The sequence below is a fragment of the Castor canadensis genome, chromosome 8, assembly GCF_047511655.1.
Source record: "Castor canadensis chromosome 8, mCasCan1.hap1v2, whole genome shotgun sequence".
Classification (NCBI taxonomy): domain Eukaryota; kingdom Metazoa; phylum Chordata; class Mammalia; order Rodentia; family Castoridae; genus Castor; species Castor canadensis.
Genome location: NC_133393.1, coordinates 148,978,375 through 148,994,551, shown reverse-complemented (window position 1 = coordinate 148,994,551; position 16,177 = coordinate 148,978,375). Strand labels below are relative to the sequence as shown.

The following is a 16,177-nucleotide window of genomic DNA, read 5'->3' as shown; positions in this document are numbered from 1 at the left end:
TCTGCCCACGTGTTCTGGGACCTTGCTCTCTTGGCTTCCCACCCAGAAATGCATCTTCATTTCTCTGCCTGTGGGCTTGCTCTCATCATTGAACATGGTGCTCCAGCATCATCTTTGGATTTCAGAAAGAAAACCTCCTTTGCCTCCACATTCATACTTTGTCTCCTTCCACCCAGAACTACTACTTCCTTTTTTTTTTTTTTTTTTGGTGGTACTGGGGTTTGAACTCAGGGCCTCATGCTTGCTAGGCAGGTGCTCTACCACTTGAGCCACTCCACCAGCCCCACCCAGAACTCCAGAACTTCTTGAAAGACTCATTTGAAGTTGTCACCACAGTGCTAAGCCTCAGAGGGCCTGACTTTAGGGAGTGCCAGATATCAAATGGAAAATGTAATGGTGAAAGGCAGGAAAGGGGCTAATTCAATATGGATATTTCAGGAAGACGAGATGAAGCCTCCTCAGCTCTGTCCTTGGGGGTACTGGCATGAGCTCCCAGATCATATAAGGAAGGGCAAGATGCATGCCTCATCAGTCTTGGTCAACTATGAGCTGGTTGATTATTATCTCAGGATTGGTCAGGCCTCGCCACTATAAGAAAGTTGCCATTAGCTGGGCGCAGGGGAGTTTGCATTCTTCACAAGGTATTTATCCAACAGTCCTGCTGTTCTAGAATCCCAGGTGATTACAAGAGAGAATGACTCAGAAAAGGTGGCAGATGCAAAATGGAGGCAGAGAAGCCAAGTTTTTCTCTTGCTTTTAGTTGCCCATCAGGCATCTGTAGGCCCAAGTGAAAAGTCAGTGCTTTTTTAGCCAAAGCAGTCTCTAAGTCCTCATCACACACCCACCACTCCTTTCCCCACCTGCAAGTGGAGAAAGCAGCCTCAGCTGCTGCATTCATATCCCACCCTGGGCTGGCTGCTGGGCTGCTCTTGCCCAGGCTGGTGTCCTGTGTACTCAGGCCCAGGAGTCATTTGTTAATCTGTTCATAGGGCTGGCCACTCCCACCTTTTAATTGAGTTAAATTTAATTTTTAATATGTAATACTTGTACATGTTAACAGGGTATAGTGTGATATTCAACACATGCCTACGGTGTGTACAGCTCAAATTGGGTTAGTTAGCATTTCCATCTCTTTGTCATTTATGTACAGAGCCTTCAAGGTCTTCTCTTCCTGTCTTCATAAAATATCTAAGTTTATTGGGAACTATAGTCATCCACTGTGCTGTGAAACACTAGAACATGTTCTTTATAACCATGTTTCAGTACCCATAACAATATCCCTCCTCCCTCTCCTTCCACCCTTCCCAGCCTCTAGAAATCACTACTCTACATTCAGATGGACTTCTTCTAAGTTTTCCACACGTGAAAGAGAACATGTGGTATTTATCTTTCTGTGTCTGGCTTTTTTCATTTAACACAATGATCTCCAATTCCATCCATTTTGCTGTAAATGACAGGATTTTATTCTTGATGGCTGAGTAATATTCCATTGTGTATATATACCACATTTTCTTAATCCATTCATCCGTGGATGGGCACCTAAGTTGATTCCAAATCTTAGGTACTGTGACTGTGCTGTGAGAAACATGGGAGCACTGATAGCTCCTTGATATTCTGATTTCATTTCCTTTGGCCTTATACCCAGAAGTGGGACAGGTGGGTCATCAGGCAGATCTCTTTAGTTTCTTGAGGAACCTGCATATTGTTCTGCATAATGGCTGTACTAATCTACCTTCCCACTAACTATATAAGAGTTACTTGATTCCATGTTGCCAGACTATTAACCAGAGCCTGCCTTCCTCCCTGGCTGCCTCTTCCTAAGCATCTCTGTTGGCTCCCTGTCCTGCTGGTCTGCTCTGTCCTGGGCCCCCTTCCTTATTCTATCTATTTGTTCCCCTGGGTGGCCTCATCTGCTGTGGTGGCTTCAAACACCACCGTGTATGGGTCCTCGTCTCCCTGGCTGACTTCAGTAGCCACCCCCTAGGCTCCTTTCTTCGTAGTTCTTGCCAAGCCCAAGGGGCCAGAGTGATTTTTTACAGACATGCATTAGATAGGGTTATTTCCATATTAAAACCCCAACAGCTTCTCCTCTGCCCTTGGAATAAAATCTAATCTCATTCCCTGACTTGAAACGCTCTGCAGGATCTGCCACCACCTCCCTTTCCAGCCATCTCCATCCACCCCTTCCTTTGGCACTCAACTATCAGCCCAGTGGACTTCCTTCTGCCCCTCGGACAGTCCAGGGGTCTGCCCAGTTGGGCCTTTGCACTCACTGCCCTTTTTCCTGGCACATGCTTTCCTCGGGTGTCCTGGGGGTTGGCTGGCTCCTCTTTGTCCTTTGGATTCCAGTTCCACTGCCATGGTCCTGCAGAGCCCATCCCTGACCCCTAGGCCACTGTATCACCATGCTGCCCATCTTCATACTCCATTCTTCCCATGTTATGTAGAATGCCTCCCTCTATTAATTAGAATGCAAACTCCATGAGGGTAGGGCTTCTGTTTCCCCCATCGCTGTCCTAGCTTCATCTCCAAGGATAGGCCTAGCACATAGAAGGCACTCAACAAAGATTTCTAGACTTTGTTAAGGTCACCTACGTAAACTCCCTGTTTGGCATAGGATGGTGCTCTATAAGTGTCATCTCCCTGCTCTCCCCCAGTAGCACAGGTGGAACAGGTGCTGCTGAGGGACATCTGTCACTCAGAGACCAAGATCAAAATATTATACATTGTTTGGGCACTGCCTGTCACAACCACCTGAGACAAGCATATTGCCTTTATATTGAAATACATAAAACCTTGGAAGGTTATTTCAGGAACCCAGCTAAGAGTTCCCATCTTCTGTTCCAGAAATAGAAATGATCAAAAACCCTGGAGCCTTGAAGGCAGCCGACGTTTTAATGGCCACCCAGGGTGGAAGGAGTAACTCAGTTCTGTGGTGGAGACAGAGGCTCTCTTGTCAGGAGCAGACACATTTTCCTGTATGCTCAGTGAAATGGCTGTAGTGTTCAAAATATGTTTTCAGTTGTATCAGCTAGAAGGTCAGAGTTCAGGGCAGTTTAAGACTGCCCTTCCTTGCATTAAGTGTGGGGATTTGCACAGGGGAATGAAAAAAATATCTAGCCACTTATCTGGCTTCTGCTAAATTAGGACTCCTACCTGTTACAGACTGAATCATTCATTTAATAACTTTTTTTTTTTTTGGTGAGACTGGAGTTTGAACTCAGGGGTTTAAGCTTGCAAAGCAGGTGTTCTACAGCTTGAGCCACACCTCCAGTCCATTTTGGCTCTGGGTATTTTGGGGATGGGGTCTGGTGAACTACTTGCCCTGGCTGGGCTCAAACCGTAATCCTCCCAGTAGCTAGGATTACAGGTGTGAGCACCAGTGCCCAGCTCGTTTAGTAACTCTTTAAAGATTTCAAACCCTAATTAACTATTCAACAAAGGAAGAAATAGACTCAGAGAGGTGATTGACTTGCTGCAGGCCACACAACAAGGCGCTGTCAGTCTGAGATCTTTCTGCATCATCGCCCCCAAGTGCCTTTCCTCCAACTGCTCTGTCCCCTGCTACAGATCTTCCAAGGCCTGTTAAGAAAGAACACTGATGTTTTATTGAGCCCCAGGAGTGTTTTCTTTCTCACAAATCCTGCTAACCACCTCAACACTGCAAAACTCAGTAGCCATAGGACAAGCAGTGGCCTGGTGTCAGAGGTCATTTTGGCTTTCTCCTGCCCGTTCACCTCTCACGTTTGTGTAAAAGCAAAGTGGTGACTGTGAAAGCTGGTGGACTGCTTGTCTGCCACTTGGCAGGCCATCTGTCTAACAGTGCCAAACTCCTCCTCAGCCTTAAAGATGGAATGGAAAAGTCTTCTCTCCTTGGAACTCCTCCAGTTCTCCCCAGGCTGAATCCAGCGTTTCCTACTTGGGCTTGCCATGGTATTCTCACACTGTGTGTGGCACACTACGAGCTGTTCCCGGTATCTGTTGTCTTCTTCATCTATAAAAAGACAACCTCTAATTTTTAGCTGTGCATGCAAATGGCCAAAATAAAAATTGTATTTCCTCCCTCCCCCACATCTATGTATAGCCATGTAACTAAGATCCAATTAATGAGATAAAAGTGGATATGCCTGTATGGAAGTTTCTGGGAAGCTCCTTATTAAGGCTTATCAGAACCTTTTCTCTCTTTGTCTTTTCCATCCTGTTGCCTGGAATGTAAATGTGATGGCTGGAGCTCTAGCTCCCACCTTGGACCCTTAGGACAAGACTCCTATCTTAGTAAAAGTGGAACCAGAAGTTGGAAGAAGTCGAAGTCCTGAGGATTTAGCATAGCAGAAATGCCACATGAGCCCAGGATCACCTACCTTCAGACTTTTACATGGGAGAGCAATTTCTATCTAGTGTAGCCAATGTTATTGAAGTCTCTGTCACTGACACCCAAACATTTATATCCCTCACTAACACACATGGAATACTGCCCACACCTTAGTGTACTTGCACATTTACTGTTATCTCTTCTGCTAGACTGGGAGCCCCTCAAGGAAGGACTGGGCTTCAGAGCATGTCCAGTGCCAGACATGTCAGTAGTTGTCCAAAGAAATGTTTATGAAGGAGCTGTGGAGAACGTCTGTGTGAATGATGAAGGCAGTGGTCCTGGAGATCATCATGCACCATCATGCCCTTTGCGTGTGTTGGCTAGCTGGCTTAGCCCTTTAGGAAGCTGGGCAATAGAGCAGTTCAATGACGGCCCCAGCCCACTTCTCTCTGCTGTGCTCCTGAGATTGTTAAGCTAGGCCCGAATGGTCTCCTTCCACATGTTTTTTGGTTTTTGGGTTTTTTTTGCTAAGGACAATGGGAAACGTCTCATTAGCAGTTTTGCTAACTTTGTTCTTTTTTGTTGTTGTCCTTGAAGTCTTCAACCAGTGAGAAAGACTCTTCAGTAAAGGTGACTTCAGAAGAAGGGTCACAATCCCAGAGTACCACCAAAGGTACCGGTCTACCAAAAGGGAGGGGTTGACGATTGAGTCAGTTATGATCTCTCAAAGCCTGCTTGGTGGGCTTTGTTTGCTTTGTCTTGGGGTTTCTAGCCTTACAAAGCAATATTTTTTTTTTTTGCGGGGAAAGCAGTACTGGAGTTTGAACTCAGGGCCTCACGCTCGCTAGTGAGCAGTGCTCTACCACTTTTAGCCACTCCACCAGCCCCCAGGCAATATTTTATGAGAGGATGTAACTGTCTTTTTGGTTCATCAGCACTGGTTAAGCTCCCCTTTTGTGAGGAGGAGTTTAGCAAGGCTGGTATCTGTGGGGAAGGGACTGGAAGAGAACAGACCTACTGCTTCTGCCCCCATCAGAACCAGCATTTATTGAGGTAGGAACTGAGTTGTTGCACCGAGTCTTAATTTATAAAGGTGTCTAAATGGGAACACAGAGAGGTCAGTGCCATTGAAAGAAAATTTTAATGTGACAGTTCCTCTAGAAACCAGAGGCTTTTTCGTGCAGGGCCCCAGGGTGGGGGTTGGGGAAGCACCAGGGTGGTCAGGAGGCAGGAAGGAAGGGAAGGCACAGGACACAGCCTTTGTTGGGTTTCAGTGGGAAAGGCCAAGCCGGACAGAGTAAACAGTTTAGGATTGGCTGGAGTGAGTAACTCCAGCAGGCTTCTGGGCAAAGGGGCTGTCTCTGTTGTCTGGTACCTGGCCCTGGGTTAATTTAGGGCAGATGAAATACTGGCTTGGTGTGTGAGAGCTAGATGAAAGAGTTGGTTCAGAGTATGGCCTCTGGCACAGGAGGGATGCCGAACAGACAAACATGGAATGTAGGAAAGCACGTCACTACAGAGAAGTATGAGAATTGTATTTCAATATGGTGTTAATAAAAAAAATCTTGGGGACTGGTGAAAACATATAGCCAGGGTTGCAGATGGGTGTAGATATTTGTGGAGACTTAGCAAGTTCTCACCATATACAGATATAGTCAATTCATGTAGACCTATGAGTCAAAGAGGACGTACCAAGAAGAATTAGAAAATATTTGAAACTGAATGACTATGAGACATTCTTTTTTTTCTTTTTTAAGTTATTTTCTATCTTCTTCTTTTTTTTCAGTTTTATGAGACACGGTTTCACTATGTAGTCCAGGTTGGTCTCAAACTTGCAGTCTTTCTGCCTCAACCTCCCAAGTGCTGGCATTACAGGTGTGAACCACCACACCTGGCTGAGGCCTTCTTTTCTAATTGGAGAATTTAAATGCTATAGGCGTTCCCTCTGAACATTGCTTCAGCTGCATCCCATGATCATTGGACAAGTTGTCATTTCATTTCCACTTTGAGGTTATTACAAATGATGCTGCCTTGAACATTTGTGTAAAAATTTCAAGTAAGGGAATGAGGCTGGATTTTATTCCAACGGCAGAGGAGAAGCTGTTGGGGTTTTAATCCGGAAATAACCCCATCTAATGCATGTCTGTAAAAAGTCACTCTGGCCCCTTGGGCTGGGCAAGAACTGCAAGGAAAAGGAGGCCAGGGGGTGGCTACTGCAGTCAGCCAGGGAAGACGTGCAGCCGGGAGTCAAGAACTCATGCATGGTGGTGTTTGAAGCCACCACAGAAGATGAGGCCACACAGAGGAACACATAGATAGAGTAAGGAAGGGGGTGCCCAGGACAGGGCATACCAGCAGGACAGGGAGTCAACAGAGATGCTTAGGAAGGGGCAGCCAGGAGGCTGCAAACTATATTCCAAAAGATGGTCCCCATTTCTTTTGCCTAAGTTTCCCTCCCATATCGTTTTCCTCCCCTGAAAGTCAAACTTCCTTCAGTATTTTGTTTAAAATAGGCTGATGGTGAATTATCTTAGTTTTCTTTTATCTGCGGATGTCTTTATTTCACGTTCATTTGTTTGTTTGTTTGTTTTTTGGAGCTACCGGGGTTTGAGTTGAACTCAGTGCCTCACGCTTGCTAGGTAGGTACTCTACAGCTTGAGCCGCTGACCTTCACTCTTGAAGGATTTTTTTTGCATATAGAATTAAGGGTTTGTTATTGAGGTCCTATTCTGGAGGGGGTTCCAGTAAATTAGGTATGTTTCAGTCCTGATTCTGCAAGGTGGCTCTGGAGAAGTCTTTACCGTTGGGCCGGGGGTAGGGAGGGAGGAGGAGGGTAGCAATCCAGTTCCCATGAGATGATGGCTCTTGCTTGTGGGCACCTCAGTTTCTGCCAGAGGGTAGTTGCTCCCATTTTAGGGGTGATCTCTCTGTGAGGCTCACTATTCCTGGAATCCAGGGTAACTATAGGTTTAGGGCAGTGACTGAAGGCTTCCAGGCTCCGCTCCAGGGGATCTGGGACAGGACCTTCTAAAAACTGACAACTGGATGTCCCTGCAAATCCTGACGAACACTGCTTGAGTGATTAGCTTATGAGCAGAGATGAGCAGGAATCCGACCCAAGGTAAAGGAGACGGGTACAAAATGAAAGCAGAGTTTCTAGGCTTTTCTCCTACTTCGAGTTACTTGTGGGCCCAGATGAGGAGTCAGTGCTTTGTAGCAAAAGCTGTTTCTAAGATCCTGGTACAGGCAGACAGTTCTTCTCTTTCAACACTTAAAATTGTTGGTCCAGGGCTGGGGGTGTAGGTATACATATGGTAGTGTTACTAGTGGGTGAGGGTCCTGAGGAGGTCTCCTAGAAAGAAGGAAAAGGGGGCTATCAATCTCAGAATAAGAATTTCAGTCAGCGACACAAGGCAAGGGACAGAGATTTATTTAGCAGGTAAAGCAGTAGGACAGACGTGACTCATAGATAAGACATGGACGCCTAATACACAATGGGCTGGCTTAGCAGAGGTATACATGCCAGGAAAAGTGGGATGGGGAATTCTTGTTGCCTATTTCTTAGGATAAGTGGCCCTCTTTGTTCTAGACACCTGGTACATTTCAACCACACCTGCTGTCCTCGTGTTCCCACATTATCAGCTCAGCCAGGAGACATTAAGCCTGAGATAATTAGTTCCAGGTCCTTGCAACACGGGCATCTGCTTTTTAATGATTACCTTTCAAATGAATGACGTGGAATGGACCAGACAGTTTTCTTTTCTTTTGCAGTACTGGGGCTTGAACTCAGGGCCTACACTTCAAGCTACTCCACCAGCCCTTTTTTATGAAGGATTTTTTTGAGATAGGGTCTCACGAACTCTGCCCCACGTTGGCTTCAAACCGCAGTCTTCCTGATCTCTGCCTCGCAGGCAGTTTTCTTGATGGTGTGTGTGCTTCATCCCAAAGGGAGTCATACTCATCTGAGGAAAGGACAAAACTGTGGGGCAGAGGTCATTGTTCCATGGCTCAGTCAGGGAGCATGAAGCCTAAAGAAAAAGAAAGGTGTCTGTGTACTTGTAATAAGGCTGCTCATTAGTAGTATATTTATTTCTGAATTCCTTGTTTCTGCTTTTCATGTCCCACATTCCTACTCTATTCTGTCTTAACAGAACACACACTTAGCCTGCGTGAGACCCTGGGTTCAATTCCTGCTGCAATGTTTTCTCTATTTTTTTGGGGGGGAGTGGTCCACAGCCTTCTGGCCTCACAGGTTTCTGGAGAAGTCTGCAGTCACTGCAGCAGAACTCTGTCTCCTTTTGTAATGTCTTCTTCTCTCACCACCCTCAAGATACTTTCTTGGCCAGTTGCTCAGCACCGTGATTATGACGTGGGTACACGTGGATTCCTTTGTGCTTCATGCATTTGGGGTTTCCTTAGCTTCTTGAATCTGTACATTTATGCCTTTTGCCAAATGTGGGGAGTTTTCAGCCATTTCTTTCCATTTTTTTTTAATATCACTTCTTTCATTTTCCCATCACTGTTGGCAAGCTGCAATGATCACTCTTTTGCTGTCGCAGAGTATCACAACTTGAGGAGAGCTACAGTCCAGGTCAAGAGGATATCAGAAACCAGAGAATGTGTGAATATGTTTTTTAAAGAGGTAAGCCTGGGATTGGAAACTTAATAGAAGGGGGGATTCAAAGGACTAGGAGAGATGGCTGGAAAATCAAGCTCTGTAAAGATGCCAGGGTAATAGCCAGGTGTCAGTGGCTCACACCTGTAATCCTGACTACTCAGGAGGCAGAGATCAGGAGGATCACATTCAAGGCCAGCCTCCAGCAAACAGCTTGTGAGGTCTTATCTTGAGAAAACACATCACAAAAAAAGGGCTGGAAGAATGGTGCAAGTGGTAGAGTGCCTGCCTAGCACACATGAGGCCCTGAGTTCAAACCCCAGGATGGCTAAAAAATAAAAATAAATTAAAAAGTCAGGGTAAGAATTGAGGCATTTCTGATTGCAGACCCAGGTGATACATACAGGAAAGTTCCTAAGGGTAGTCACTGGGTGAGGTAGGAACACATTGACAGAGTGTTTTGTCTGGGTTTCTCCAGGGATATAAATTACCTGCTGGAAAGCAGGGAGCCTGTGTGTAATGGAAAAAGAGCGCTGAGCCTCAGTTTCCTTCTCTACAAAATGAGCTCATACCATGTGTTGGTATGAGGCTTCCGTGGGCTAGTGAGGATAATTACCACTTACTGAACACTTACTGTCTCCTGGATGGTTCTCACCCTTACACACAGTGTTTTTATCTTGCTGTCTCCGTCCTCTGAGAGAGTTGCTACCCTTCTCCAGTTGATTGGCGAAAAAAAAGGGATGCTGAAGGCAGGTCACTAATTTGGCCAAGATCACAAAGCAAGTAAGTGATAAAGACAAGACTTGCATGCAGAGCTGTGTGGCTCTGAGCTTGATCTCAGAGTACCTGCACCTTACCACTGTACATGAGAGGCACCAGATGAACGCGTCTTCTCTGCTCTTCCCCTCCTCTCCCAGCTCGTCCCCGCAAGCCTCACCAGGTGCTGATTTCTGTCCCTGGCACTTTCAGTCTTATGGCATGGGAAGAGCCCTGTAGGACCCTGAACAGGTTTGAGGGCCTTCTTGAGGCACCAGCTAGCCCCAGAGTCAGGCCTCAGAATCTGGGCCAAGTATGGAGGAATGTGGATTTCTCAACTTTCTTCACTTGTGCATATTAATTACTGCTGTCTACTTCCCTTCAGTGATTAACAGTGAATTTGTGAAGCAGCAGGGCTTGCTGGAAAGGACAGGCAGACGTGGGTTCAAATCTCAGCGCTGCCTCTCACCAACTGTGTCCTTGCAAAAGCTTTTCTGACCTTCTAAAAATGGGGGAAATAAGCCAGCCGTGTTGTAACATTAAGGCTGACAGGGCTGGTGGGTTTGCTTGAGAGACAGGAAGAAAGATGAGCCATCCTGTTGTGTTCTGTGATTGTCTTGGTGAGGGGTAGTCCAGTAGTTAGAGTGACAGTGGCAGATTTTAATAGGAAGGGAAAACAGAGCTGAGAGCTGGAAGGGAAGAGTGGGCGAGAAATTCGAGAGCTGCCCAGCCATAGGGGAGCCTTCGTGAGGGTTCTATGGCTGGTCCTGATCAAGGAGCCCGCATATGATCCTGCTGCTTTAAAAACAGTATTTCTCAGCTTAGAGTGGAGCCTGGTAGCAGAGCTCCTGCCTAGCATGCATGAAGCCCAGGGTTCCATCCCCAACACTGGAAAAACATGTAGTACGGTACTGATACATACCATCCATTCTTCACACACACACTTTTTTTTCCCTTTTCCTCTTTTCTTTTTGAGACAGGGTTTCTCTGCATTGCCCAGGCTGGCCTCTTCATCTCAAGATCCTCCTGCCTCAGCCTCCTGAGTGCTTGGATTACAGGCATGTGCCACTGTACCTGACTTCTTTTTATGAAAATGATAATCTTTGCCCATGATGAAATTTCAGTGTTAAAGAAAACCAAATGAAAAGTTAATCTCTCTTGTACAGCAGACCCTATGCCTGCTCCCCAGAGCAAACACAGGTTTTTCATATATCCATCCTTCTCAAAAGTTTGGATGTATGTCAAGAAATATGAGCCTTTTAAAAATACGTAAAAATTTGAATATTTTGGTTACTGCTTTACACTTTGGTTTTTAACTTAGCATGTAATAGCTAAGATTTATTAAGTGCTTACTATATGGCAGATATTTGAGACACATTGTATAGGTGTTAATTCATTTCATCTTCACACAACTCTAATCCCCTTTTTATAGATGAGGAAACTGAGCTCAGTTAAGTGCACACCTTTACAGGCGTGTATGAAAATAAAACAATGGAACCCATTAAAAATTGGTTAAAAGGGGAGGGAGAGGAAAGAAGAGAGCAACAGAGGGGGCGAAATGTTTTTCTTTAGAGGAGGTGAATTTGATCAAAGTACATTATAGGGGTGTTTTGGTTTGTCTTTGGGAATTTTTTGGCATTGGGGTTTGAACTCAGGGCCTCACTTGAAAGGCAGGCGCTCTTACTGCTTAAACCACTCCACCAGCCCTTCAAAGTACATTATATGCTTAAATGGAAACACCACAAAGAAATCCCTTTGTACAGTCAGTATACACTAATAAAGAAGAAGTAAGTAACGTGCCCAAAGTCAAATAACTAGTAAGCATATGAGCCAGGATTTTTTAAATTAAAAGATATAATTTACATACCATAAAATTCACCATTTATTTATTTTTGGTGGTACTGGGGTTTGAACTCAGGGCCTCACACTTGCGAGGCAGGCGCTCTACCACTTGAGCCACTCTGCCAGCCCCGAATTCATCATTTTAAAGTGTACAGCCCAGTAGTTGTTAGTCTATCCACAGGGTTATGTGGATATCATCACTATTCCAGAATGTTTATCGCCCAAGAGAGAAACCCATCCCCATTAACAGTCACTTCCCAGTCACTCCTCTCCCTGACCCCTGGAAACCACTACTTTACTCTGTCTCTATGGATTTGCCTATTCTGGACATTTTGAATAAATGAAGCCATGTAACCTAGGTCCTTCTGGGACTGGCTTCTTATACTGAGCGGGTCCGGCTCATTCGTGTTGTAATATGTATCAGAACTTTGCTCTTTTTTTATGGCTGGATGCTACACCATTATGTGAATACGCCTCATTTTATTTAGTCATTTACCAGTTGATGGGCATTTGGGCGGTTTCCACTTTTTGGCTCTTGTGAATAGTGTGCATTCATGTGCAAGTGCGTGGGCAGGCATACATTTCTTTTCTCTTTGGTGCCTACCTAGACGGGGAGTCGCTGGGTCATACGGTAACTTGGTGTCTAAACTGTTTGAGATCTTGCCAAACCGTTTCCATAGCACGTTTTCATTCCCACCAGGTATGAGCACTCCAGTTTCTCCACATTCTTGCCATTGTTCACGTTCAGCTCCTTTTATCATACTGTCCTAGGGAGTTTGATGGGATGTCCCACTGTGGCTGTGACATTACCCCTAGTGCCTAATGATACTGAGCACCCTTTCCTATGCTTATGGGCTACTTGTATATCTTCTTGTCATGTCTTTATGTCCTGGGGACATATCTTCTTAAGTGCTTGGCCTGTTTCTTTTGTTTGTTGTGCTTATTTGAGATAGGGTCTCACTATGTAGCCCTGGCCAGCCTCAAACCCATGATTCTCCTGTCTTAGCCTCCCAAGTGCTGGGATTACAGGTGTGTACACTAGGCTGGCTAATCTTGGCCCGCTGTTAATTGGGTTGATTGTCATATATATACACACACACACACATACACATAGGTGATAATACTAGGATTTGAACTCAGGGCCTCACGCTTGCTAAGCAGGCACTCTACCACTTGAGCCACTCTGCCAGCTTTTTCTTTTTTTTTATGTTGGGTTTTTTTCAAGATAGGATCTCTAGCACTATTTGCCCAGGCTGGCTTCTAGTTGCAATCCTCCTGATCTTTGCCTCTTGAGTAGTTAGAATTACAGATGAGAGCCACCAGCGCCTGGCATGTGTTGATTGTCTTTTCCAATCTACTCTTGAGTAGAACCAGGTTATTAAGCTGAGCACTCTGACCCCAGACAGCAGGATCTGTATCAGACTTAATTCTTCCTGCAGTGTATCTGAGAAAATGGCTTTGAGTGCTCATATAGTCAGTCTGCCTCAGTGTCCTCTGTACTTACTGTCCCCTCTCCCACTCCACCTGATGCATCTCCTGGCATCTCTTCCCCTGTCTCCCTCCCCTTCCATCGCTGTCTCCTGCTAGGATCTCACCTCTACAGGCCACCTTCCCTGACTCCACCATGAAAATGGTCCTCTCCTCCCTGCCCCTCTTCTTCCCACCAGCCCTGCTTGTTTCTTCTTATTGTATACAGCCTCATGTTATTCTTCCACTTGTTAGTTACTTATTTATTGCTTTTCTGTCAATTGTCTTGTTCTCTACTGAATTTCCAGTGCCTAAAATCATGTGCATATATGGAAGTTACCAAATAAATCTTTGCTAAATGAGTTGTTACCATTTTGGCAAACATCTTTCCAGTCTCTTATCCATCTTTTCTTTTTACTGATTTATTTCACATAGTTATATTTCTTTTTATAATATCTATCCAGTTTTGCATCTCAATTTTTAAAACTTTATTATTATATCTGAAACATTTTTTTTAGGTTATCAACTTTTCATAAGCTTTTTTTTTTTTTTTAAGCAGTGTTGGGGAATCAAACGCAGGACCTCACACATACTAGGAAAGCTCTCTACTGCTAATCTGCACACGTGTTCACCCCATAGCATTTTCCATGTGAGTGGCCTACCATTCCTTTGGGTAGAGGTATCAGTATCTTCTCAGGAACACTTATGTAATTCTAAAATCCTTCTGCAGCCTAAAGGTTTTTTCCTTATTTTGATCATTTCCTTAGGATGTGCCCTAAAGCCCATCAAGGGACATAAGTGCCTGTGTGTTTGTTACTGCATGCTGTAAACATGGCAACAGCCTTTACTTTTCTCTTTTCTCTCCCCGCTAAGTCCTGCCCTGCCTGCAAAAGCCCCGAGATGACTTCAAACCTCTTCAACCTGTACGGGAAGAGCCCACTAATTGTCTACTTCCTCCTCAACTACTTCCAACTGTATCAACACGGCCAGGATGTGTTGATAGTCAGGAGGGAAATGACCAAGGTCCTCCCATATCCTTGTCACTGCAGGCCCTGCTGCCTCTCCCAGGAGCAGGGATCAGGGAGAAGCATCCAGGCCTTCGTGCAAACTGGGCACATGGCAGATGCCCAGCAGGAGTGGCCAGCATCTATTTGAGGCACAGCAACAGAATCTTGCTCATTTTAGCTCCAGATCTAGGCCCAGCCTCACAAGCTAGCTGGAGACTCTGAACAAGTCGACTTTCCCTGTGTGCAGTCTCCTTTTCCCCATCTACCAAAATGAATGGCTAACTAGGTACTCCGTAACCTGCTTTAAAACTAAATAATGCTTCCTGATGCTCACTAACCCAAGGGTGTCCTGATCAGCAATTTGGGTGTCCACATGTGTGTTTCACTAACATCCTCCTCACATAGCCTTCCCCAAACCCCATTTATCCTAAAGATTTGGTAAAAAGCTTAGATCTTGAGGAAATAGGTGTGGCAGGTGTTGGTGTCCTGAGTCTTAGCATTTTGCCAGACTCAGGGGTCAGAACAGGATTCTACTTGGAATCCATTTGGTCTCTTGGTCCAAATAGACCTGAACTCTGGAACCAGCTCTAGCACTAACCAGTCAAGTGACTTTAGGTCTCTCCAGCTTCTCTCTTGGTCTCATTGTTTTTTTCATCTATAAAATCAAAATAGGGGTTCCCACCTCATAGGGCTGTTAAGTGATTGCCGACACAGTAGAGGTAAGGGCTGTGCATATTCCCAGTAGGTGACAGGTGCTGGCATGGGACACAGTGCATTTGGCTCCTCATCAGGAGGAGCCTTCACAATGACCTAGGACTCCTCCTCTACCCTAGAGAGTTTCCTGTCCACACACTTACTTACATGTTTACGGAAAGGACGATAATAACCCCCACTTCGCACTGTTCACAGTGTTTCCATGCATCACCCCCCTGCTCTGCAGGTCAATGCCGCAGTGGACAGCATCCCACTGGGGCTGCGTGGCTGCAGATCTGAGTCCCGGCTCAGCAGCCCCTGGCCTGGCGACCTCATATCCACAGCTTAACCTCCAGTTCAGTATCATAATCTACTCACTCCTACATGAGGATAGTTAGAAAGCTAATAGTGTTGTGATCAAGTGGCATACAGCTAATGCTAAATAAATAGCTATCATTACTGTCATCAACTAAAGTACAGTTACCCCTTTTTTACCGATAAGGACATGGAGACAGAGAGGGTGACTTATCTGAGGTCCCACAGCTTGTCACAAATGTAGCTGAGACACTACTAATGGAGAAGGGTTGAGGCAGGGAGGAGCAGATAGGGACCTTTTCAACATATAAAGTTGATTTGGAGAATGAGACCTTGGGCCTGAAAGGAGAGGGACATTGGAGCCCCTTCCTGTTCGCCGCTGTAACAACAGTAAGCACTTCAGATGACATTCTAAAGAAGTATTTCCTAGCTCCCTCTCATCAGCGGGGGCAGAGCAAGACTTTATGACAAGCTGGACACCTACCTGGCCACAGGGAGGACAGCCTCTTCCTTCCATGGCCAGCAGGCTGTGGCCACCCAATAGAGGCTGCTTGCTCAAACAGTAGGTATCTCGTGCAGAACCCCAGAAACACTGTACATTTCTCCCTCTTCCCCCTACACTCTCCCTCCCTGCTTAGTAGGCTCAGCCCTCTAAAAATGTGAGGGGTCAACAAACCTGGCTTCTCCTTGACAATGAAGTCCACTGACTCCACCCCGACCTATGATGACGTCATCAACCTGACCCTGAGGAATGTGAACACACGGAGGAAGAAATTCAACCAGCTGAACCGGCTGCACTGGAAAGAATGGAATTATTTTGATCGTAACCTGAAGGAACTGCAGGACAACTGCCTGAGGTAGGAAGGCGCTTAGGGGAAGAGCCATTGTCTGCACTTGTCTATACAGCACCACACCCTATTTAATGGGGATGGGGTAACTGTCTTGAGCACAGTAAGCTTTCTTGTGGCCAGGTAGAAACTCTTCAACCACAGAGCTTTTTCTTTAAAAATTTTTGTTGGTGGTGGTGGTTTGTTTGTTTTAGGCCAGGCATAAGTGGTTCATGCCTGCCATCCCAGCACTCCAGAGGCTGAGGCAGGATGATCACAAGTTCAAGGCCAGCTTGGGTTACATAGTGAGACCCTGTATCAAAAAAAAAAAAAAAAAATCAAA

General features: G+C 45.5%; 1 protein-coding gene and 1 non-coding gene across 2 annotated transcripts in view; one reads left to right on the top strand and one right to left on the bottom strand.

The window, feature by feature from the left end:
- The window catches only part of Fam227a (family with sequence similarity 227 member A), a 58,086-nt gene that overhangs the window by 34,687 nt on the left and 7,222 nt on the right, over positions 1–16,177 (top strand). Inside the window, exons 13-15 of the mRNA XM_074084887.1 lie at positions 8,872–8,954; positions 13,866–14,023; positions 15,712–15,864. Coding sequence (XP_073940988.1) covers positions 8,872–8,954; positions 13,866–14,023; positions 15,712–15,864 — 394 coding nt within the window. The remainder of the gene's footprint in view (positions 1–8,871; positions 8,955–13,865; positions 14,024–15,711; positions 15,865–16,177) is intronic.
- Positions 207–279, bottom strand: Trnaa-agc (transfer RNA alanine (anticodon AGC)). The gene has a single exon. It is a non-coding gene; the product is annotated as a tRNA-Ala (tRNA).